We start from the raw sequence: 23,825 nt of genomic DNA, 5'->3' as shown, positions 1-23,825 counted from the left end.
CTAGTTCTTTGACTAATTGGTTCCCAAAAGTTGTTGGAATGTTTGGTTTTAAACTTTGGGACAGAACTGAGTGTATGCTGAGTTTTCCTGGGAATTTCAGGCTTTTCCCTTTCAAAAGCTAAAAGCTCTTTATTTCCCTCTTCCAGGGGAAGGCAGAAAAAGACGACTTACACGTCAAGCACTGTAGACCAAGCCTGTTATTTCAGTTAAAAGAGTAGAGGGATTCAAAGCCCTGGACGTCTGTCCTCACCAAGTCTTGCTTAATGTAAGAACAACAGAACCCATTGAAGGTTTTTATTAATGTGAAATGAATAAAACCTGAGAAGTCCTGGTAATGCCAGCAGTTGGCCGTGCTTGTCCTGCTTGTCAACCGGTCGGCCGCTCTATCGGCCCAGGCTTTAGCTAAACAACTGTCATCCTGTGTATTCTTTAAGTGTGAGCAGCTTCTGTTCTAAGTGTCAGTTGTTTCGGCTGAATTATTAGTATTCTGTTTACCCTTAAGTGTTAGTCCTTTCTCTGTGTTTATCTCGAGCTGCTAACCAATGGTTATCCTGTTCATCAATGGTTAATTCACCTAGGCCCCCCCCCCCCCCATCAGGAGCCCCAGGGGGCAGGACTTTCTTTTGTGGAGGAAAATCCATAAGTTTGAATTTGAATCAGGGTAAAATACAGTAATATATATTCTTATGCCTTCTTGTTGGTTACATCAAGCAAAGTAAGCTAACATACTTCAGTTACTATGAGAAAGATACCCTAATTCTACTTTTAAAACTGTGGAGCCAGTAAGAGCAATTGATAACATAAAACTCTGAAGAATAATATGAAATAATACAAACATAGTCTGAAATGTGATGACTACAGCTTCAGACTTTGAGGTATTGCTGAAACTCATTACGTGTGTTGGCTCAGAGAAGCTGCATCTGCTATGTTCCAGAATGGCAGAGAGCACTGAACCTTTAAGCTACTGAATGTGACTGAGAATATTTATTTGCTATAACGTGTGTGTGTATGATCATACAAACTTGTCCGCTGTAAAAAGAATATTTGCCAACACATCAGACCCGAAAACGAAGCGAGGTCTTCTGCCCCGTGGCTGATGTGTAATGGAGCTTGGTTTCACAGGATGCTGAGGTTCTGCTTCATTGAGAAGTTGCTCAGCATCTTGCACGATTATTTCAGATTTGGAGATTTTACAGGTAAATTCTCTGAGTTATTCTGTGACTGTATTCTCCGTTAAACTTAGTTTTTAACTTTTTTTTAATACAGGGAGTAATCCTAGTGTATGATATTACAAATCGTTGGTCATTTGATGGAATGGATCGATGGATAAAAGAAATAGATGAGGTAAGGTACAATCCCAGACTGTCCCTAGTCTCTAACAGATGATGAAAACCAACTGCTTGCAATACTTCCTACTGTTTTCCTGGCATTTGCAGGCAGCGCTTACTACAGAATTACCCAGGATGCCAAGATTAGAACTCTATGTTTATAATTCTAGAAAGTTGGAAATGTATCAGCTCAAGCATCTGATTTCTTTAAAGGTGTTGATGGAAACCATATGGAGGGCAAAGATTTGATATTGTAGTCGCAGTCGCTGTAGATTTGCCACATCATCTGTGCAAACCTCTCTTCCCTGAGGAAGAGATCAGAGAATCATAGAATATCTTAAGCTGGAAGTGACCTCTAGAGATCATCTAGTCCAACCTGCCACTTAGACTTGAAGTCTTGAGAAAAGCTTTTGTTTGGTTTAATTGAGGGAAGGGGAAAATGGAGGCCAAAATATTAATTGTTTGTTACTTCTCTTTGCTCAGCATGCTCCTGGTGTGCCAAAAATCCTGGTTGGAAATCGCCTCCACTTAGCCTTCAAGCGCCAAGTGTCTACTGAGCAAGCGCAAGCCTACGCTGAGAGACTGGGCATGACTTTTTTTGAAGTCAGTCCACTTTGTAATTTCAATATTACAGAGTCCTTCACTGAGCTAGCAAGAACAGTATTAATGAGACACGGAATGGACAGGCTCTGGAGGCTGAACAAGGGTAAGCGATGTGCACTGAAAATGTGTAAATACATTTCTAGCTAAGACTTATGGTTCATTTATATAAAATATTTTAAAGACATTTTGATGCAAAAACATCAAAAAAGAACAACCAGATATCCTGTAGAATTTGCTTTCTAACAGAAAATATATCTGCAGTCGTTAAACTGTTCCTACTTTTTTAGGGAATAACGTCTTTCATAGAACTTACATGTTCAGTCATAAACAGGAAACTGAAACAGCAGATTTTTTGGATAATGTGTGTGTGGGAAAGGGTGTGGGAGGAGAAATAAGAATTCATCCTGGAAGGACAGAGGGCCCGCAGAGTGCTGGGTGTGCTGCTACCACATGGCTGACATAAGCATGCTATTGCAATGCACGTTTTATGTCTGTTTTTAAGTACTGAGTCTGCAGGACCTTTGCTGCCGTGCCGTAGTCTCCTGTACCCCCGTGCATCTTGTTGACAAGCTCCCTCTCCCTGTTGCCTTAAGAAGCCACCTCAAATCTTTCTCTATGGCAAACGGCCTTAATGCCGGGATGATGCATGGACGCTCATACTCCCTCACATCCAGCAACATCAATAAAAGGAACAGCTTAAAGAAAGCTAAAACCATCCATCCTCCGCAGAGCCCACCCAAAAACTGTACAAGAAACAGCTGTAAAATTGCTTAAGCTCCCTATGGGGAAGGGAACCTGGCTGGAATCCCCTCGTGTGAAGGAAGCACTGAACACCAGGACTCCTTGTTTAATGACTGAGCCCACTCTGTGTATGTATCACACAGCAGAGACAGAAATAAGGAAGAGGAGTCTTCTTTCAGAGCTTGCTTCCCGCAGTAATGCTGCTTTGGAATGAATGATGTGTTCAGTGTGACTGGAAGGACGTGGCATTTGACTGTTGGATTTTCATACTGCGTTCTAGTTGCATGATACCCTTGTTTTCACATAGGGGTTAATTATAATTATATTCAGTTCTTAATTTCCTGAAATCTGGGAAGTGACTTGCTGTGTAATTGTATAAAAATTGTCTTTTTGCAAACTATTCAAAAATACAAAAATGAGTCCTTGGTTTGCCCATTCAGGCGGAGGTTTTTAAACGCAATGTATCGTGTACGTTGTTAAATTCTACAAAGAGTGGGACAAATTTTAGTAATGCTGCAATTGTGCAGCTGGATTTTTTTTTAAAGCTTCCTCAATAGCTTTGAAGCACTAACTTAACTAAGCTAAAAACGTATATATAATTATTATGCACATACACAACAAGGTTTTGTCCCATTAGTGTATGTACTAGATTTGATAAAGTTTTTGGTATGTTATTTAATACTTTGGGAAATGAATTTGTGGTTTAAATACTTATTTTTCTGTAAAAAGAAAAAAAATTACATTTTATACCAGTCTCCAAGAATGTTCTAGGAGGAAAATGCCAAAGACACTATGGTAAAAGGAACATGACTTGAAGAGCTGCTTTATAAGGAAAGAACACTATTTAATAAATAAATAAATGTTTCTGGAAAAGAAGTCCTATTATGCTTTCTTTAACTAGGGAAGGTTGTTCCTTTAGAAGATTTTGAAGAACAAGGAAGCAGGAATGTGAGGTCATCCTAAAAGCATCATGTAATGCTTTTGATACAACATGTCTTCAAGATGAGTAACTGAAATATGGAAGAATAACACATGCCAAGTCGTTCTGTTTGCAAAGGAACTGTATGACGTGCTCTCCTGAGCAATAATAGACCTTGGCAGGGATGGTGTAGCTTCATCCTAGTTTCTCCCAGGTGTCTTCACTAATGTGAGATGCTGTCAAGTTGTCTCTATGATATTCCTTCTGGATCAGCACAGATGTCCAGAGCCTCTGCAAGGGAGCAGTGAAAATTCAAGCCAGTAAAATGCTGATGTTATGCCAGGACCTGGACCTAGGAAGGCATCGCTACTTAAAAGAGCAGTGGGGAACAAGTCTTGTAGTTTAAGACCTTGGGAGGGCTTCCTGTGGGATGTCTCCCTGGGTGATAAGCAGGCTCCACGTGCTGGTGTGCTGCAGGTCCTGGGGTGAAGCTGCTAGATGATGGAGACTGCCTGTCCACAGCTGAAAGAAATGTGGGTCGCAGCCCACAGCAAAGAGCCCTAGATCGCAGCCCAAGAGCCTTCTTGGCTCTTGAGAATGGCACCAGTGTTTCAGTGCTGCCCGTGCTGCCCTGCCAGCCTGGCTGGGCTGGACCGTGCGCTGTCCCCGGGCTCTGTGCTGGTCACTTTTTTCTGCGGAGTTCGCTGTGTAGGTCACTGCCGGACTGCGGGTCACTCGGTGTCTGTGAGGAGCTCACTGCATTGGTCACTCTCCCGTGTGGCAGAAGCAGGGCAGGGGTGTGCGAGAGATCTGGCATCAAGCACAGAAGGCAGGAGACTTGCATGGTGGAGCAAGGAGAAGGTGGCTGGCAGTGGCCCCCACGGCCTGCCCAAGGGGAAGTCACGCTTGACCGATGTGACAGCTTTCTAGGGTGGCACGGCTGGCTGGGGCCAGGGAGACGGCGGAGATAGGGGACAGATTTCAAATCAGTCTTGCTAAAATGAAAACCAGAGCGCCAGTGCAGTTGAACGATTTTAGTAATGTGAAATGAATAGAAGAAAAAACGTCAAATCTTTTTCTCACCACCAGTTGTGTTCCTTGTCCCGCTTGGCTCCCAGCGTGCCGAGTCCACTCTGCAGGGGCAGGAGGAGCAGTGGCCGGAGAGTTGTCCACAGGACTTGGTTCAACAGCCTGGGGGAGAGGGGAAGAGCTGAGCCCCCTGCAGCCCCCGGGGCAGCTCTGCCAGCCCAGGACGGGGCAGGCAGCAGGACCCCTGCCCGGCAGCAGACGCACAGACAAGGGGTCCTGTCCCCACCCCGAAGGAGCTGTGCTGCTGTCCAGGAGACCCCAGCCCCGTGGACGCCCTGCCCACCTCACAGTCCCCATCACACCCTCGGGTTCCCCCACAACCCAGCCCTGGCCATACCATCGTCCCTGCCATGGAACAGAGTCGGCTGCCTGTACCGCCGGCCACGGTAAACAATGCCATCTCGGCCCAACAGAAATGTCTCCACATCATCCTGAGAAGCAGAAAACAGACTGGGTGAATCATAGGGCCGAATCCTGCATCCCTAAGCAACCTTCCCACCCCCAGCTCTTCCTGGGAAAACTGAGGCACGGACCCCTCTGCATGCTCAGCATCTCTCTCCCGGCCTCGCTCTCCCCACCGTGTCCCTACCATTGTCGTCCTTACATTTCTCGGCCGCGGGATGCTGGGTGGTTTGGGCTGGCGGATCGCGAGGCGCTGCTGCGAGGTGGTGATGGTGTGCTGGCTCCCGCAGCTCCTTGGCACCCTGGAGAACGTGCCCGTGGCCGCCTGCTCCCTGTGGGATGGGGCACAAGGGAGCTCAGCGCCTGGCACCGCGGCACCCCAGGTGCCACCCTACAGCCAGGAGCGCCTTGGGCTTGTACCCTTGACAGGCTCCCCTGCTTCTGGGGAGGTGTCCCTGTCCCACTTCTGTCACACAGGGCCGTGCGAGGGGCTTGCCAGGGTCGGATCCCCCCCCACCCCAGACACCCAGGCCCCGTGTCCCACGCAGCGGGGCGTCCCCCGCACCCCTCTCTCCCTACTCCCCCCGGTGTGCCGAGTGCTCCTTACAGGCCAGGCTGCCACGTGGCCAGGGTCTGGTCGCAGGAGAGGCAGGAGCGCCGGCCCAGCGATTGCCTGCAGAGGGGAGAGAAAGGCTGGGTGAGCTCCTGGCAGGGATGTGGCTTGCGGGGAGCAGCGAGGGGCTGGGGGGAACCTTTGGAGAGGGAGCCTGCTTTATCCTCGCTCCCCTGGCAAGGTCCCAACGCCATGGCACGCTCCCCTCGGCCCCACCATCAGCTCCAAAAACTGGCAGCTGCCAGTGGCTGGGAAGGGTGAGCAAGGACATGGGGTGAAGGAGGGGGAGCCCACGCCTGCCATCCAAAGCAGCCCTCACACGGCTTTCATCGCTTCCTCAGCTCTAATAACACCCCTGCACTTTCCCAGGAGGACAGGTCACAACTCAAGTTTGTGGGTGCTGTGTGTCCTAGCCCTGCCCCAGGGCACAAGCCAGTGTCCCCTGCCCTCGCACCAGAAACCCTTTGCACCCACAGCCCAGTGTGCGTTTAGGAGGGCTCCAAACCAGGGGTGGCCCCTCCTGGGACCTCCTCTAGGGTTGGGAAGCTGCTGCTTGCTCTGGGTGGGAGAAGAAGGCACAGCTGCTTCCTCAGCATCCCCACACTTGGGCATTGGCCAAGATGGCCAGAGGCCACAAAGGGGTCGAGTGCTGTCTCTGAAGCCACCACTGTCCCTGTGACACTCACTTAGTCAAAGCTGCGTTGGCAGGCGGTTCATTTGATGCCCCCTTGCGCAGCTCATTCAGGATCTTCTGCAGTTTCATCACCTGCTGCGTGAGAGGCCCCAGCTCCTCGCGATCCAGCTGTGGATGGGAGCACCCTGTCAGCCAGCAACCCCGCGATGGGACGTGGTTGTCCCTGACAGGGGTAGCTGCCTGGGGAGACCCTTGCGGGGAGGCTGCCTGAGGCTGCCAGGCCCCAGAGATGCCAGTTCTGCCTGGAGGGGACAAGAGAGTCCTCACCTTGGAGTTCATCTCTTCCCTGAGCTGCTGCAAGTCCTTCTTCTCTGCTTTGTCCTCCTCTATGTTCCCCACAGACTGGAACAAAGCCTTCCAACACAGAAACCCGCCCGTGATGACCCAGCGTGGCCTGAGATACCACCCAGCCCCTCGAGTCCCCCTTGCCTCGCCACCCTCCTCCAAAGCCTCCCAGAAAGGTATTTGGAGCTGGGCAGCGCTACGAGCACGTTGGCAGGGGGACAAGTCCCTTGTGGTCCCCAGCCGGGATGTGCCTGGAGGATGCTCTGAGCCTGCAGGGCTTTCAGCCACCTACCTGGATATCCTTCTTGTTTTCTTCAACGTGGTCCTGGAGCTTCACCACGGCGGAGCTGACCTGCTTTTGGTCCCCTTGCAGCTGCTTGACTGCAGCCTGGAGCTGTTTCAGCTGCTCCTCCTGCTCATCCAGGGAGGAAGATATCAATGCAGAGCCATGCTCGGGGGGCTGGCTGCCCCGTGGGGACGGACCCTGCTCACTTGGCCCGTGACTATGAACTATCAGTTCCTGCAGGACCTTTTCCTCAAGGCTTTTGTTGCCTACCATCCTGATGACATCAACAAGCCAATCTGGGGGGCAGCGAGGGGCTCCCCCACATTACAGGGAACGCCACCCAACCAGGAACCCACACCGACCCCTGCCAGCCTCTCCCTACCTGGCTCTGCTTGTCCTACCTTCTCTGCTGCATGGTGGGCAGAGGAGTCCACCTGCTTCTGGATCTTCTTGACACTCTTTACTAAGCTTTTGAGCTCCTCCTGCGCGTTTGTGCTGGCAGAGAGCGCTGCCTGCACTTGGACCTGCTCCTTCTTGATGGTCACCAGAGCCTCCTTAAGGTCATTCAGCTGCGAGAATGGGAGAAGCAATGGGCACTGAGATGAGATGGATGCACTCAACGAGTCCAGAGACCATGGAGGCTCCAAGGCCTCCTCCAGCCCAGGGACGTGGTTGGGAACCCCACCAGGACCACCCCAGTGATCCAGCTGGCAGTGGGAGTGCTCGGCCCTAGACCTCACCTGTGCCTGCTGGTCGGCCGTCTGGGCCACCAGCTGCTCCAGCGTGGCCTTGCCCGTCTTCTGCTGCTCTCGCAGCTCATTCAGCTCCTGCTTCAGCTGCAGAGTGGACCTGGCCAGCGAGATGGGGCCATGGGAGGTTTTAGCCTCCACGGGGCTGCTGGGGCCGCGTGCCCCAAAACCGGGATGCTCCTCGGCCTCCCAGTCTCCCTCATAGCCCCACGGGGTAGGAAACCCTCTGCTGTCCTCTTACTTGACTTGCGCCTCCTGGATCTTCTGTAAATCCATTTCCAAACGGGCTTGTGTGGCCTTCATGTCTTTAATTTCCTTGAGGAGAACCTGTGAGAAAGCCACAGCCCCAGAGAGGGTTGGTGGGGATGAGCCCCAGGGGAGGGTCCCTGGGGAGCAGGACCTTCCTCCCCGCTGTGGCCGGCACAGAGCCCGGGGACAGGGCACGGTCCAGCCCAGCCGGGCTGAGAGGGCAGCACGGGCAGCACTGGGACATTGGTCCCATCCTCAAGAGCCAAGAAGGGGCAGCAGCTCCCCAGAGCCCCCAGCCCTGCCCCGCGGGGGCTGTGGCACAAGCCGAGTCGGCAGGGATGGATCCAGCCCTGCCTGCCCACACCAGGCTCCCCGCAAGACCCGTGCCGGGGGGTCCTGGCTGCTGGCCCTTGAGGCTGGGAGCCCTTGGCTGGGTCACTGCCCCGACAGCCTGGGCCCCGGGGCAGCCAGGCTGCAGCCCTGGGGAAGTGCTCTTGGTGCCAGGGGAGCCTGGATACGTCCGCAGGGTGTGGATTCCCTAAAGGTCCCAGCCCCAGCAGATTCTGGCCCTGCAGCGCTGAAGGGGGCTCTGTCCTAACAGGGTTTTGCGGTGGGAGGTGAACCCCAGGAGGTGCTGCTGGAGCCTTTCAGCTGCCCGAGGAGCACACGTGGTACCTAAGCGCTAGGTCAGGAGCAGGAACCAAAGGGATGAAGGGGATGATGGGGCCGGAACGCCAGGGGTCCTGGACCTCCAGCCGGCAAAACCAAGGACCCCAGAAGCAGGAGGCAAGGCAACTCTGATGAAACCCATCCCACTCCCCATCCCTGAACTCCCTGGGGATGAGCAGGACCCAAGTCTCTCTCCAAGCGTGGTAACTGCCCCATCACTCCCAGACAGCCCAGCAGGGAGGGTCTGGAGACGGATGGTTGTCCCCTTCCCTGCCCCGTTTCCCTCCCACCGTGTACTCCACGTGGTGACCAAATAACCTTCACCGCCTCGCTTTCCGCCCTGTGCCCCTTCTTGTCTGGGCTGTACCTCTGCGGGTGGGTCTCCCAGGCGCTGGACCATGGCTTGCAGCAGGTTATACAGCACTTTGAAGTTGATGTTGTGGCAGTCAGGAGCGACGAAGGCGGTGTCCAGATACTGGGACAGGGTGTTTGAGGCCATGGCTGCTGCCCTGCCTGGAAACACAGAGATTCCCTCGGGGGGGGACAGGAGTTTCTGTGTCTGGAGGGGAGCCGGGAGGGTGGGAGGGTGGTCAGCGGGCAGCCTTCCTCCTCCTCGTGCCCCTCGCCTCAGGCAGCAAGTGAGCCCCGGGCAGGGGGTGACCCACAGACACCAAGCGCCTCGCCCACACCAGGAGCCCCACAGGCACTGTGGGACACACGGACAGAGAGGGACTCAAGGACACAGAGTGCGCAACGCACACCAAATGCCCCTCGGACACTGAGGGACCCACAGAGGGTCAGTGTCTCCGAGCGAGTGCCTCACGCACACCCGGTGCCGCACAGACACTGAGTGACGCCCAGGCACCCCGTGATCCCAGAAATTGAGTGGCCCCAGGCAGTGTCACAATGGGGGGGTGGGGGGGATGGACAGGGCTCATTGTCACCTCACCCGTTGCCAGGTGACAGACCCCCCAGGAGCCTGCAGGTGCCACCCCGGGTCCCCGAGGGGCTTGAGATGAAGTTCTCCCCAGGGCTGGCAGATGCCCCGGTCCCGCCGCCTTCTGCCCTGCCCTCCCTGCCCACAGCAGGGCCGGGCTGCTCTCTGGCAGCAGCTTCCCGCAGCTCCCTGCCCAGGAGCGCCGAGCCGGCTGGGAGAGAGGGGCTGCTCTGCTCGGGAAGGCTCCGGGAGACCACAGCCAGCCAGGAAGCACCTCAAGGGGTTTCTTTTGGGGCTGAGGGATCAGAACACAGGAGAGATTTTGCCCTCAACCCCAGGCTTCCTGCAAGTTGGGAGCTACCTGACTGAACGTACATCAACGCAAGTCGAAACGTGAGGATGCGTTTGTAGCACTGAAAGCCCATAACCTCCTCGTTCCCCTCTGGAGGTGCGTAGCCCCCGGATTTGAAATGTCCTCCTGCTCTTGCCATTTCTGAGAACCGCTTTTTGCCTTTCAGTTAGCTGCCACATAGTTCCCCCGGTGCAGTCACCTCTAACGCTGCCTCCTTCGTCTGAAAGGCCTTCTTTGCTAAGAACGTAGGAACATGTTTCTTGTAGCTGGGTGCAGAGAGAGAAGAGATGAGGTGGTCACACGTTCCTGTGAGCTCAGCCTCCCAGTGGCTGGAAGGAAGGGGGGATGTTTTAATGTTTTATTCTGCCCCCTAGCTGGATAAAAGGATAACGTAGCAAGAAATTGTGGGTAACATATGGTTGGGATTTGAGTTGTCCTGAACGTAAGATCCAGGACAGCAAGGAGAGATCCACCTATGCAGTGCAAGTGATTTGTGGTTGAGGAGCCCAAACCCAGAACCCGTAAGATGGGAGGCTGGCAGAGTGGCTGCGCTTTGAAGAAGAGCCAGCTAGATCTTAAGGGGATCAGTGGTCCACCGAGTGGTGGACAAACAGATAAACCCTGGTAAAAGCTTTTGACAATCAGTGGTGGCTGGTGTATAAGCTCGATGATGGGGAAAAGTGGCCATAACACCTTGTCGCAATGAACGTTGGTTCTTGAGGTGTGAGGAGAATTGGGTGAAGTAATGTGTGCAGGTATGTTTTCCAGTTTGCAAAATCACCTGGAGTGGCAAGAGAACGTGGTAAGAGAATGGAATTAAGAAATAATCGATGTGCATACTGTAGAGGAATCGGAACCGGGTGTTGTAGCTGAGCTTGAATGACTGGGACATGGGGAAATTACCCTGGAGGATCCACTGGTTAAAATAAAGCTGGGGAATACGAGTGAAAAGGTTATATTCTTGATAGATACGGGAGCCTCTGTGTAAACCAGCAACCGATTCCTGCAGATCCAAATAAAATACTGTGATTGTAATAGGAGCTACTGGCCAAACCGAAAAAGCCTTCTTTGTGCAGTCTGCTAAATGTGAATTGGAAAACAAGTGGGTACATACGAATTTGTTTGCTAGGAGCCCCTAGACAATTAATGAGAGGAGATTTACTAAAGCAGTTAGAGACAGAAATAATATTTGGAGCAGGAGGTACAAAATTTAAAGTGAGAGATCATCAACTAATCAAAGCATTGAGTTTGTCTTTAATAAAAACAGGTGGAAAAAACCCACCAGTAACAGCAGAGATCTTGGAACAGGTTTATCCAGGCATGTTGGCTTCTGAGATACCTGGAAGGCCAGAAATGTGAAGCATGAGAAGGTAAATTTGGCCCATGTCAGGTAACACCCTCTGCAATTAGAAGGTTGCAAGGGGATAAAAACGGTTATTGCCAATATGGGTTATTAAAAGAATGTAAACATCAGCCCAGAAAGCCGAAATAGTCGCCTTAAGTCAAGCACTGGGATTAGCAAAAGGAAGGAAGATAAATACATGGACAGATTCAAAATACGCCTTTGGAGTGGTGCATGCTCACGGTGCTATATGGAAAGAGCAAGGACTCCTTACTGCCCAAGGAAAACACATTAAACATGCAGCAGAAATCCTAAAGCTGCTGGAAGCTGTACATCTTCCAGAAGAAGTGGCTGTCACTCGCTACAAAGGTCACCAGAGAGGTGATCGTGGCCGGAAAATCGGTAACAAATTGGCAGGAGATTTTGAGGCCAGGGTGGCCGCAGAAAAATGGAGAGGTAATATCTGCTTTGATTCCAGGCGGTAAACTTCAAATCCCTGATTCTGATTTAAAATTGGATAAATATTCAAGGGAAGACAGAAAATCGATTATCAATATGGCAGGAAGAGAAGTAGATAATGGGTGATTTTATGTTCCAGATGGACAAATAATAATGCCATCAGGAGCGCTGTGGAAATTGGTCTTAGAGGAGTTACAAATAAAACAACAAAAAACCCGAATGAAACCAAACCAAAACAAACCCTTTGGGTGTAAATAATAGGAATGCAAATAGATCTCTCTGAACTCCCAATAGGAGGGGGGTTGGGGGGCGGGGGGGGGCGGTGTTGGTGGGCACTGGTGTTCATTAGCATTAACAGATACTTTCTCAGGCTGGCCAGAAGCTTTTCCTTGCAGGACAAGCAAAGCACAAGTCACAGAGCATTGTTGATACAAATTGTACCTCGTTTGGAGAGCCTGCAGTAATGTTGCCAGGTAGAGGCACACATTTGTGCTAAAGTGGTAAAAAGATTAGTGAAATTTTAAGAACTGCTTGGCAGTTACATTCTCCATACTGACCACAGGCCAGAGGCCAGGTGGAGAAAATGAAACATCAGATTGTTGCTGATAAAACAGCAATCAGCTAAAATTTGTCAAGAAGCCAATCTATATTGGCATCAAGCGCTTCCTTTGGCCTTGCTTAGGTTTTGAAAAAAGGAAAGAAAAGTATTAGCCCCCTATAGCAACTGCAGTATACAGGAGATCTCACAGAATTAGGTGAGAATTTGTCTAACCAGCTAACAAAACCAGCTGAACTTGCTTGAGAAACAGACAAAAAACCAACCAACCAACCAACCAATAAACAAACCAAAAAGGAACAAGGTGCATGGCCTAGAGGTTTAGAATCAACCTGTACATCCTTTTACACCTGGGGATAAGTTTTTCTTTAAAGATTTTACAGGAAAACCACCGGGAGAACAGCGGAATGGGCCGTACGAAGTATTATTAACAGCCTTGGCAGCAACCAAGGTGAAAGAACCTGGATCAAGTGAAGAAATCGCCCACCAGTCAGTGGACAACAGAACGCTGAACACCTTTAAAAGAAAACTTGCCTGTATAATATACAATAATATGGCCTTTTGTTTAAATGCCGATTTTTTTCAGTACAACACATATATATTCATTCAAACCTTTGGGAACTATACGTGCTTGTCAAAACTGTCATATAAATCTGAAACTACGCTGGCTTCCTTTTAACACCAGGAGCAGCCGTGCCCATGAATTATAATAATTTAAAGAGATTCATTTGTAAGTATGCAAGGAACCTCCATTATACCCGAGCCTTGGAGGCCTCAAATCTTGAAACTAGACAACTTCAGCATCAGTTTTAGAAAATAAAAGGAGTCAGGGAAACATTTTAAGAGGACTTTAAACAATAAGACCTCTTGTGACTCTTTTGCAAAAGAATTTGCAAAGGCCTTGAAAAAGGGGGGATTGAAATGGAGATTGGTAAATGGTGGGATGGAACATCAACTGTGAGGTGTTAGAAGCAAGATTAACTAAGACAGCCTTAACGACCCTTCTCCTTTGGCACCCAGAGTGGTTGAGATTGACCACTCAGATACGGCCACACCTTGAGGACTCTGAGCTGGTCTGAGGTTCCGGGAACGAGTATAATTGTCACTTTGAATTTGAAAACAATTCTGTGTATAAATTTTCTGTGAAATCACTGCAAACAATTCTGTGTATAAATTTTCTGTCAAATCACTGCAAACAATTCTGTGTATAAATTTTCTGTGAAATCACTGCTCTGAGAAGCACTCTGAGGACAAATCCCGAGTCTTCTCCAGCGCTGAATGAAGTGTACCTGCCTTAATGGTTAAATTAAACTGTTAAGCGTAGGTTACTTAGCTTCAGAGGAGACTTGCAGGGTGGTGCAAGGAGAAGGTGGTCGGCAGTGGCCCCCATGGCCTGACCACGGGGAACTCACACGTGAACAATCGCTGCCTGCAGGATATTTGCCTCAAGGCTTTCGATGGCAAGGATGCTGATGACTTGAACAAGTCAGTGTAGGGGGCAGCCAGGGGATCCCCCACATTGCAGTGAATGTCGCCAAGCGGGGGACCCAGACCGACCCTGTCCAGGCTCTCCCTACCTGGCTCTGCTTGTCCTACCTTCTCCGCTGCATGGTGGGTGGAGGAGTCCACTAGCTCCTGGAACGTCCTGACGTCCTCTAGTCAGTTCTTGAGCTGCTCCTGCGCCTTTGTGCTGGGAGAGAGCGCTGCCTGCACTTCTGCCTGCTCCTGCTTCATGGTCACTAGAGTGACTGCTCCTTTTTCATGGTCTTTAGAGCTGCCCTAAGGACCAACTGCTCCAGCGTGCCCTTGCCTGCCTTCTGCTGCTCTTGCTGCTCATCCACCTCCTGCTTCATCTGCAGAGTGGACCTGGCCAGCGAGATGGGGCCATGGGAGGTTTTAGCTCTGCCCCAAATCCCATCAGAAAGACATTTAATTTGCATAAAAGCAACACATCGAGGGCTTTCCCTTCCTGTTGCTCCATGAGAGAGCAGGGACCTGCTCAGGTGGCTTAGACAGAAGAGGAAGACTGCTCTGCTCCTGTCTGTCCATCGTTTATTCCACCCGGAGTGGGAGACAGGGGAATCTCCCCGCCCCATACCCCGGAGCTCTGCCCTCACCGAGAGCCTGTTTATGCTGCTACCAAAGCATCTGCCCTGCCACAGCCCTTTCTGGAGGGAGGGGAGAGCACGTCCTCATGGACGTGGAGCGGTTAGAGAGTATGGCCAGGAGAAGGAAGGATTCCCGACTGGAGGCAGCTGTTTTCAGGAAATCAGTGCTGCTGGGGCCGAGCGGGGAGCAGATTTGCACAGAATTGCAGGTTCCTGCTCAGGATGGCGCTGGCATGTCTGGCTGTACAGACAAGCGAAAGCCAAACTGGCACCTCAAGAGGGGAAGGTTCATCACAGGCTCTGGCCAGGGAACCTGCACCCCAGAAAGCCTTTTCCAGACTCTCTTCCGCTCCCCAATCCTCTGATGCAGCTCTCGGGCCCTGCTTTTACAGGGTTTAGCAGAACTCGGGGCTCTGCTGTGGGGGCTGCAGCAGCATCCCCGTGCCCAGTGTCCCAGGACACAGCGTCCCTCTCCTAGGTGTTTGTTTCATGGCACATGGAGTTTGGATGGTTCAAAGAGTCAACAGGGAGTCCTGAGCAAGCCTGGTGGCAGCTAGTGCCTCAGGTGCAAATCCCCTTCCTCCTCTGGGATGCAACTGGAATTTAACTTCTTGTTAGTACTCGTGTTAAAATATTTCCTGTAAAAAACACACAGAAGGAGAGTTTGGCACAATCTTCATGTTAACTTTGAAGTCCATACCAGCAGTAGCTTAGGAAAACTGCAGACTCACAATGGAGAAGTACCTTGTCCTTGGTGGATTCTTTCCCCCTATCTTTTCCTTTCATGGCAGAAGAAAGGGGGGTGACCATGGTGGCTGCAGTTGCAACCAGTTCCACTCCCTGCCATGGGCAGGGACACCTCCCACTGGATCAGGTCACACAAAGTCCCATCCAACTGGGCCTTGAACACCCCCAGGGATGGGGCAGCCACCACTGCTCTGGGCAACCTGGGCCAGGGCCTCCTCACAGCGAAACGTTTCTTCCTAATGTCTCATCTCTATCTCCCCTCTTTCAGCTTAAAACCATCCCTCCTCATCCTATCCCTGCACACCCTGATCCAGAGCCCCTCCCCAGCTTTCCTGGAGCCCCTTTCAGCACTGGAAGCTGCTCTAAGGTCTCCCCAGAGCCTTCTCTCCTCCAGGCTGAGCAACCGCAACTCTCCCAGCCTGTCCTCAGATCACCTTTGTGGCCTCCTCTGGACTCACTCCAACAGATCCATGTCCTTTTAGAGTAGCCATCAGGTGGTGGTGGGGATGAGGGGATGACTGGGGCCACCTGGGACAAGCTGCTTGAGTGGCAGGAGAGCAGAGGGAGTGTCAAAGGTGTTAAAGCTCATATATGTCTGGCCTAATGTTTGACCTTTGGTGACTGTAGTTAGAATCTAGATGGTATTCCTAAATGGCAACGAGACCTTGGGAATACTTAAGCTCCCACAGAGAGGCTTCTAAAGGTGTAAGGGCTGAAAGCTCTTGTTGAAGGAAAAGGCAATAACCTTTTTATTTTACAGTTCAGCACTGAATTGAATGCCCTTCCAGAAAAGGCGTCCCTTCTTACACCTTCCTGTAAATGGGTGTAACATCAGCCAGTCTCCATGGACTGGAACCTCCCCAGTCAGCCAGGATGTGGGAGCTGAGCACGGGCCGCCCGCTCAGAAGAGGAAGGGCACCCGGCCTTCTGCAGAGAGCTGGAGGTGTCCTCCCCACCCCAGGCCCTGGTTCTCCTGCAGCGCTGCAGCGGCCCGGTTTGTGCTGGAGAGACAGCCCAGCCAGGCACACGCAGCCCCGAGATTCCTGCAGGGCAGGAGGAAAGAGCTTTGGGCCAGGGCTGGAGGAGCGACGCGCAGAGGGGCCGACAGAGAGAGGCGGCGTGGCTGGGGCTGGGGAGGCTGGGGGCACCTTGGCTGCAGTGGCCACGAGATGGTGGAGTGGAGAGTCCCGTGTGGCAGAAGCAGGGCAGGGGTGTCCGAGAGATCTGGCATCAAGCACAGAAGGCAGGAGACTTGCATGGTGGAGCAAGGAGAAGGTGGCTGGCAGTGGCCCCCACAGCCTGCCCAAGGGGAAGTCACGCTTGACCGATGTGACAGCTTTCTAGGGTGGCACGGCTGGCTGGGGGCAGGGAGACGGGGGAGATGGGGGACAGATTTCAAATCAGTCTCGCTTAAATGAAAACCAGAGCGCCAGTGCAGTTGAACGATTTTATTAACGTGAAATGAATAAATGAAAAAACGTCAAATCTTTTTTTCACTACGGGTTGCAGTTTTGTCCCGCTTGGCTCCTGGCGTGCTGAGACTTGGTTCAACAGCCTGGGGGAGAGGGGAAGAGCTGAGCCCCCTGCAGCCCCCGGGGCAGCTCTGCCAGCCCAGGACGGGGCAGGCAGCAGGACCCCTGCCCGGCAGCAGACGCACAGACAAGGGGTCCTGTCCCCACCCCGAAGGAGCTGTGCTGCTGTCCAGGAGACCCCAGCCCCGTGGACGCCCTGCCCACCTCACAGTCCCCATCACACCCTCGGGTTCCCCCATAATCCAGCCCTGCCGGGCCGAATCCTGCATCCCTAAGCAACCTTCCCACCCCCAGCTCTTCCTGGGGAAACTGAGGCATGGACCCCTCTGCATGCTCAGCATCTCTCTCCCGGCCTCGCTCTTCCCCACCGTGTCCCTACCATTATCGTCCTTACATTTCTCGGCCGCAGGGTGGTGGGTGGTTTGGCGCGGCGCATCGCGAGGCGCTCCTGCGAGGTGGTGATGGTGTGCTGGCCCCCGCAGCTCCTTGGCACCCTGGAGAACGTGCCCGTGGCCGCCTGCCCCCTGTGGGATGGGGCACGAGGGAGCTCAGCGCCTGGCACCGCGGCACCCCAGGTGCCACCCTACAGCCACGAGCGCCTTGGGCTTGTACCCTTGACAGGCTCCCCTGCTTCTGGGGAGGTGTCCCTGTCCCACTTCCGTCACACAGGGCCGTGCGAGGGGCTTGCCAGGGTCGGATCCCCCCCTCACCCCAGACACCCAGGCCCCGTGTCCCACGCAGCGGGGCATCCCCCGCACCCCTCTCTCCCTACTCCCCGCGGTGTGCCGAGTGCTCCTTACAGGCCAGGCTGCCACGTGGCCAGGGTCTGGTCGCAGGAGAGGCAGGAGCGCCGGCCCAGCGATTGCCTGCAGAGGGGAGAGAAAGGCTGGGTGAGCTCCTGGCAGGGATGTGGCTTGCGGGGAGCAGCGAGGGGCTGGGGGGAACCTTTGGAGAGGGAGCCTGCTTTATCCTCGCTCCCCTGGCAAGGTCGCAACCCCATAGCTGCTTCCAGAATCAAGGGGGTATGAGGAGGGAGAGCAGTTGTTTGTGGGCTCCCACTGCGGGAAAAGGATCTGCTCATATCTGGCAGCAGAGAATCCACAGAGGGGAGCATCCAAACCCCACCAGCACCACAGGACCTGCTCCCACACACTGCTACAACATCTCAGTTCCATGGGAACTGGGGTGCTGGCGAGGACAACAGGAGAGGTTTCCTGTAGCTCTTGCTGGGGTGGGATTCTCCCAGCCTGGGAGCAAACGCTGGGCGTGGGGGATGGAGCATCCCATGGGGTTTACGATGAGCTTTGTCTCAGCTGCCCCAAGCAAAGATCAGGGCACGCTCCCCTCGGCCCCACCATCAGCTCCAACACCCGGCAGCTGCCAGTGGCTGGGAAGGGTGAGCAAGGACATGGGGTGAAGGAGGGGGAGCCCACGCCTGCCATCCAAAGCAGCCCTCACACGGCTTTCATCGCTTCCTCAGCTCTAATAACACCCCTGCACTTTCCCAGGAGGACAGGTCACAACTCAAGTTTGTGGGTGCTGTGTGTCCTAGCCCTGCCCCAGGGCACAAGCCAGTGTCCCCTGCCCTCGCACCAGAAACCCTTGGCACCCACAGCCCAGTGTGCGTTTAGGAGGGCTCCAGACCAGGGGTGGCCCCTCCTGGGACCTCCTCTAGGGTTGGGAAGCTGCTCCTTGCTCTGGGTGGGAGAAGAAGGCACAGCTGCTTCCTCAGCATCCCCACACTTGGGCATTGGCCAAGATGGCCAGAGGCCACAAAGGGGTCGAGTGCTGTCTCTGAAGCCACCACTGTCCCTGTGACACTCACTTAGTCAAAGCTGCGTCGGCAGGCGGTTCCTTTGTTGCCCCCTTGCGCACCTCTTTTGGGACCTTCTGCTTGACAGGTCCCAGCTCCTCGCGATCCAGCTGTGGATGGGAGCACCCTGTCAGCCAGCAACCCCGCGATGGGATGTGGTTGTCCCTGACGGGGGTAGCTGCTTGGGGAGACCCTTTGGGGGTCCAGCCCAGGGACGTGGCTGGGAACCCCACCAGGACCACCCCAGCGATCCAGCTGGCAGGGGGAGTGCTCGCCCCTAGACCTCACCTGTGCCTGCAGGTAAGCCATCTGGGCCACCAACTGCTCCAGCGTGGCCTCAAACTTCTTTAAAGAGGCTCGAGTGGCCTTTATTTCCTCGAGAACCTGTGAGAAAACCACAGCCCCAGAGAGGGTTGGTGGGGATGAGCCCCAGGGGAGGGTCCCTGGGGAGCAGGACCTTCCTCCCCACTGTGTCTGGCACAGAGCTCGGGGACAGGGCACGGTCCAGCCCAGCCGGGCTGAGAGGGCAGCATGGGCAGCACTGAGACATTGGTCCCACCCTCAAGAGCCAAGGAGGAGCAGCAGATCGGCGGGGCTGTGGCACAAGCCCAGTCCGCACACAGGGTGCTCACACACACCGAGTGCCCCACGGGCAGTGTCACACCAGGCCTGACACCTCTCATTGCAATGTCACCTGCTGACACCAACACCCCCCACAGCCCGAACCGGCACCAACCCGGGTCCCCGGGGCACTTGGGAAGAAGTTCTCCCCAGGGCGGCACATGCCCAGCTCCTGCCACCTTCTCCCCCGCCCTCCCTGCACATGTGCCCACCTTCTCCCTTTCAAACAGCCGCATGCCAAGAAGAGCAGAGACCTCCCTGCAGGGACCTGGCGCAGGAAGCTCGGCTGCTGCCCCCCCTGCCCTGCTCGCTGCCCCACAACAGACACGCCTCGGCCAGCCTGCGGATAAACCTTTAAGGCAGACGGGGAAGCAAAGCCGGGCTGGACAATTTCCCCCCACGGGGCCCTCCCAGCTCCACCCCTCTCCCATGTGGTAGAGAAATTCCAGAAGATCCAGGGGGTGCGAGGCTCTGAGGCTTCTGTCAGAGCTCCAGGGCCTTTGAGCCGTGTCCCTCAGCAGCTCATCCACCCCTAAACCCCTCCAGGGAAGGTGACCCAACCCCGTCCCTGAGCAGCCTGTTCCAGTGCCCGGGGACCCTTCCCGTGAAATACCTGGGCCCCCATCTCTCCTGCTCTAGATCCAGCCGCTCACCTGGATTCCCCATTCGGGGATTTGGGGGCAGGTCTGCCCCGTGCCAGACGACCCTTCGCCTCCATCTCTCCCCGATCCCGCCTCCTCGCCGCCGCCTCCCTGCCTCCTCCCCGCCTCCGCCATTTCAGGGGATCCAGACACAACCCGCCGCCTGAGGAGCAAAAACGCTCGAGGCAGCCTTAATGGCTCCTTTATATATGTTAACGAGCAAGATCACGCGGTCTTTTCTTTGCAACGATTGGGTTTTGCTCCTCGTCCAGGCGCCTCGGCCTGGCCCACGATTGGCTGAGATGAACTGTTCGCTGTCTCCGGGCTGCTGCTTGGAACTTTCTGGGTCCTTCTCTCAGCCAAGGACTTTCAAGGACATTCTCCCCTCCCCTGTGTCCTTCGGCCTGCAAAACCCTCCCGCCATCCCAAGAAAAATTCTTAACTCACAAACTGTCTGGAAAATGCTTTCTTTTCTTTCCTGCCCCAGTTGTCGCTGTCCTTGTTGTCTCTCAGATCAGGTCCCGCTGCTCCTGGCCTTCTCCCTGGGAGCCCCGCACCCACTCACTCCAGAAACTTCCAGAGACTCGTAGTCGGCCCCAAACAACCTTCTCAGCAGTTGTGGCGCTGAGGATATTGTTCACCTCCCGCAATATTGTTCCCCCAACATTTTCTTTATTTTCTGTATTTCTAGTTCTTTGACTAATTGGTTCCCAAAAGTTGTTGGAATGTTTGGTTTTAAACTTTGGGACAGAACTGAGTGTATGCTGAGTTTTCCTGGGAATTTCAGGCTTTTCCCTTTCAAAAGCTAAAAGCTCTTTATTTCCCTCTTCCAGGGGAAGGCAGACAAAGACGACTTACACGTCAAGCACTGTAGACCAAGCCTGTTATTTCAGTTAAAAGAGTAGAGGGATTCAAAGCCCTGAATGTCTGTCCTCACCAAGTCTTGCTTAATGTAAGAACAACAGAACCCATTGAAGGTTTTTATTAATGTGAAATGAATAAAACCTGAGAAGTCCTGGTAATGCCAGCAGTTGGCCATGCTTGTCCTGCTTGTCAACCGGTCGGCCGCTCTATCGGCCCAGGCTTTAGCTAAACAACTGTCATCCTGTGTATTCTTTAAGTGTGAGCAGCTTCTGTTCTAAGTGTCAGTTGTTTCGGCTGAATTATTAGTATTCTGTTTACCCTTAAGTGTTAGTCCTTTCTCTGTGTTTATCTCGAGCTGCTAACCAATGGTTATCCTGTTCATCAATGGTTAATTCACCTAGGCCCCCCCCCCCCATCAGGAGCCCCAGGGGGCAGGATTTTCTTTTGTGGAGGAAAATCCATAAGTTTGAATTTGAATCAGGGTAAAATACAGTAATATATATTCTTATGCCTTCTTGTTGGTTACATCAAGCAAAGTAAGCTAACATACTTCAGTTACTATGAGAAAGATACCCTAATTCTACTTTTAAAACTGTGGAGCCAGTAAGAGCAATTGATAACATAAAACTCTGAAGAATAATATGAAATAATACAAACATAGTCTGAAATGTGATGACTACAGCTTCAGACTTTGAGGTATTGCTGAAACTCATTACGTGTGTTGGCTCAGAGAAGCTGCATCTGCTATGTTCCAGAATGGCAGAGAGCACTGAACCTTTAAGCTACTGAATGTGACTGAGAATATTTATTTGCTATAACGTGTGTGTGTATGATCATACAAACTTGTCCGCTGTAAAAAGAATATTTGCCAACACATCAGACCCGAAAACGAAGCGAGGTCTTCTGCCCCGTGGCTGATGTGTAATGGAGCTTGGTTTCACAGGATGCTGAGGTTCTGCTTCATTGAGAAGTTGCTCAGCATCTTGCACGATTATTTCAGATTTGGAGATTTTACAGGTAAATTCTCTGAGTTATTCTGTGACTGTATTCTCCGTTAAACTTAGTTTTTAACTTTTTTTTAATACAGGGAGTAATCCTAGTGTATGATATTACAAATCGTTGGTCATTTGATGGAATGGATCGATGGATAAAAGAAATAGATGAGGTAAGGTACAATCCCAGACTGTCCCTAGTCTCTAACAGATGATGAAAACCAACTGCTTGCAATACTTCCTACTGTTTTCCTGGCATTTGCAGGCAGCGCTTACTACAGAATTACCCAGGATGCCAAGATTAGAACTCTATGTTTATAATTCTAGAAAGTTGGAAATGTATCAGCTCAAGCATCTGATTTCTTTAAAGGTGTTGATGGAAACCATATGGAGGGCAAAGATTTGATATTGTAGTCGCAGTCGCTGTAGATTTGCCACATCATCTGTGCAAACCTCTCTTCCCTGAGGAAGAGATCAGAGAATCATAGAATATCTTAAGCTGGAAGTGACCTCTAGAGATCATCTAGTCCAACCTGCCACTTAGACTTGAAGTCTTGAGAAAAGCTTTTGTTTGGTTTAATTGAGGGAAGGGGAAAATGGAGGCCAAAATATTAATTGTTTGTTACTTCTCTTTGCTCAGCATGCTCCTGGTGTGCCAAAAATCCTGGTTGGAAATCGCCTCCACTTAGCCTTCAAGCGCCAAGTGTCTACTGAGCAAGCGCAAGCCTACGCTGAGAGACTGGGCATGACTTTTTTTGAAGTCAGTCCACTTTGTAATTTCAATATTACAGAGTCCTTCACTGAGCTAGCAAGAACAGTATTAATGAGACACGGAATGGACAGGCTCTGGAGGCTGAACAAGGGTAAGCGATGTGCACTGAAAATGTGTAAATACATTTCTAGCTAAGACTTATGGTTCATTTATATAAAATATTTTAAAGACATTTTGATGCAAAAACATCAAAAAAGAACAACCAGATATCCTGTAGAATTTGCTTTCTAACAGAAAATATATCTGCAGTCGTTAAACCGTTCCTACTTTTTTAGGGAATAACGTCTTTCATAGAACTTACATGTTCAGTCATAAACAGGAAACTGAAACAGCAGATTTTTTGGATAATGTGTGTGTGGGAAAGGGTGTGGGAGGAGAAATAAGAATTCATCCTGGAAGGACAGAGGGCCCGCAGAGTGCTGGGTGTGCTGCTACCACATGGCTGACATAAGCATGCTATTGCAATGCACGTTTTATGTCTGTTTTTAAGTACTGAGTCTGCAGGACCTTTGCTGCCGTGCCGTAGTCTCCTGTACCCCCGTGCATCTTGTTGACAAGCTCCCTCTCCCTGTTGCCTTAAGAAGCCACCTCAAATCTTTCTCTATGGCAAACGGCCTTAATGCCGGGATGATGCATGGACGCTCATACTCCCTCACATCCAGCAACATCAATAAAAGGAACAGCTTAAAGAAAGCTAAAACCATCCATCCTCCGCAGAGCCCACCCAAAAACTGTACAAGAAACAGCTGTAAAATTGCTTAAGCTCCCTATGGGGAAGGGAACCTGGCTGGAATCCCCTCGTGTGAAGGAAGCACTGAACACCAGGACTCCTTGTTTAATGACTGAGCCCACTCTGTGTATGTATCACACAGCAGAGACAGAAATAAGGAAGAGGAGTCTTCTTTCAGAGCTTGCTTCCCGCAGTAATGCTGCTTTGGAATGAATGATGTGTTCAGTGTGACTGGAAGGACGTGGCATTTGACTGTTGGATTTTCATACTGCGTTCTAGTTGCATGATACCCTTGTTTTCACATAGGGGTTAATTATAATTATATTCAGTTCTTAATTTCCTGAAATCTGGGAAGTGACTTGCTGTGTAATTGTATAAAAATTGTCTTTTTGCAAACTATTCAAAAATACAAAAATGAGTCCTTGGTTTGCCCATTCAGGCGGAGGTTTTTAAACGCAATGTATCGTGTACGTTGTTAAATTCTACAAAGAGTGGGACAAATTTTAGTAATGCTGCAATTGTGCAGCTGGATTTTTTTTTAAAGCTTCCTCAATAGCTTTGAAGCACTAACTTAACTAAGCTAAAAACGTATATATAATTATTATGCACATACACAACAAGGTTTTGTCCCATTAGTGTATGTACTAGATTTGATAAAGTTTTTGGTATGTTATTTAATACTTTGGGAAATGAATTTGTGGCTTAAATACTTATTTTTCTGTAAAAAGAAAA

General features: G+C 51.7%; 2 protein-coding genes across 2 annotated transcripts; both read left to right on the top strand.

The window, feature by feature from the left end:
• Positions 1-1,227: 1,227 nt before the first annotated feature.
• On the top strand, positions 1,228-3,351 carry LOC138729048 (ras-related protein Rab-40B-like; the record flags this gene model as incomplete). The annotated part of the gene is made up of 3 exons (XM_069872916.1): positions 1,228-1,344; positions 1,812-2,034; positions 2,434-3,351. Coding segments are annotated over 3 exons (612 nt in total), but the record flags the coding sequence as incomplete, so codon positions are not given.
• An 18,296-nt stretch (positions 3,352-21,647) lies between these two features.
• On the top strand, positions 21,648-23,771 carry LOC138729038 (ras-related protein Rab-40B-like; the record flags this gene model as incomplete). Its single annotated transcript, XM_069872906.1, has 3 exons — positions 21,648-21,764; positions 22,232-22,454; positions 22,854-23,771. Coding segments are annotated over 3 exons (612 nt in total), but the record flags the coding sequence as incomplete, so codon positions are not given.
• Between the last annotated feature and the right edge of the window lie 54 nt (positions 23,772-23,825).

This window comes from Phaenicophaeus curvirostris, chromosome 19 (assembly GCF_032191515.1).
Source record: "Phaenicophaeus curvirostris isolate KB17595 chromosome 19, BPBGC_Pcur_1.0, whole genome shotgun sequence".
Classification (NCBI taxonomy): domain Eukaryota; kingdom Metazoa; phylum Chordata; class Aves; order Cuculiformes; family Cuculidae; genus Phaenicophaeus; species Phaenicophaeus curvirostris.
The sequence above is the reverse complement of the archived record's forward strand: the minus strand, read 5'-3'. Positions and strand labels throughout refer to the sequence as shown.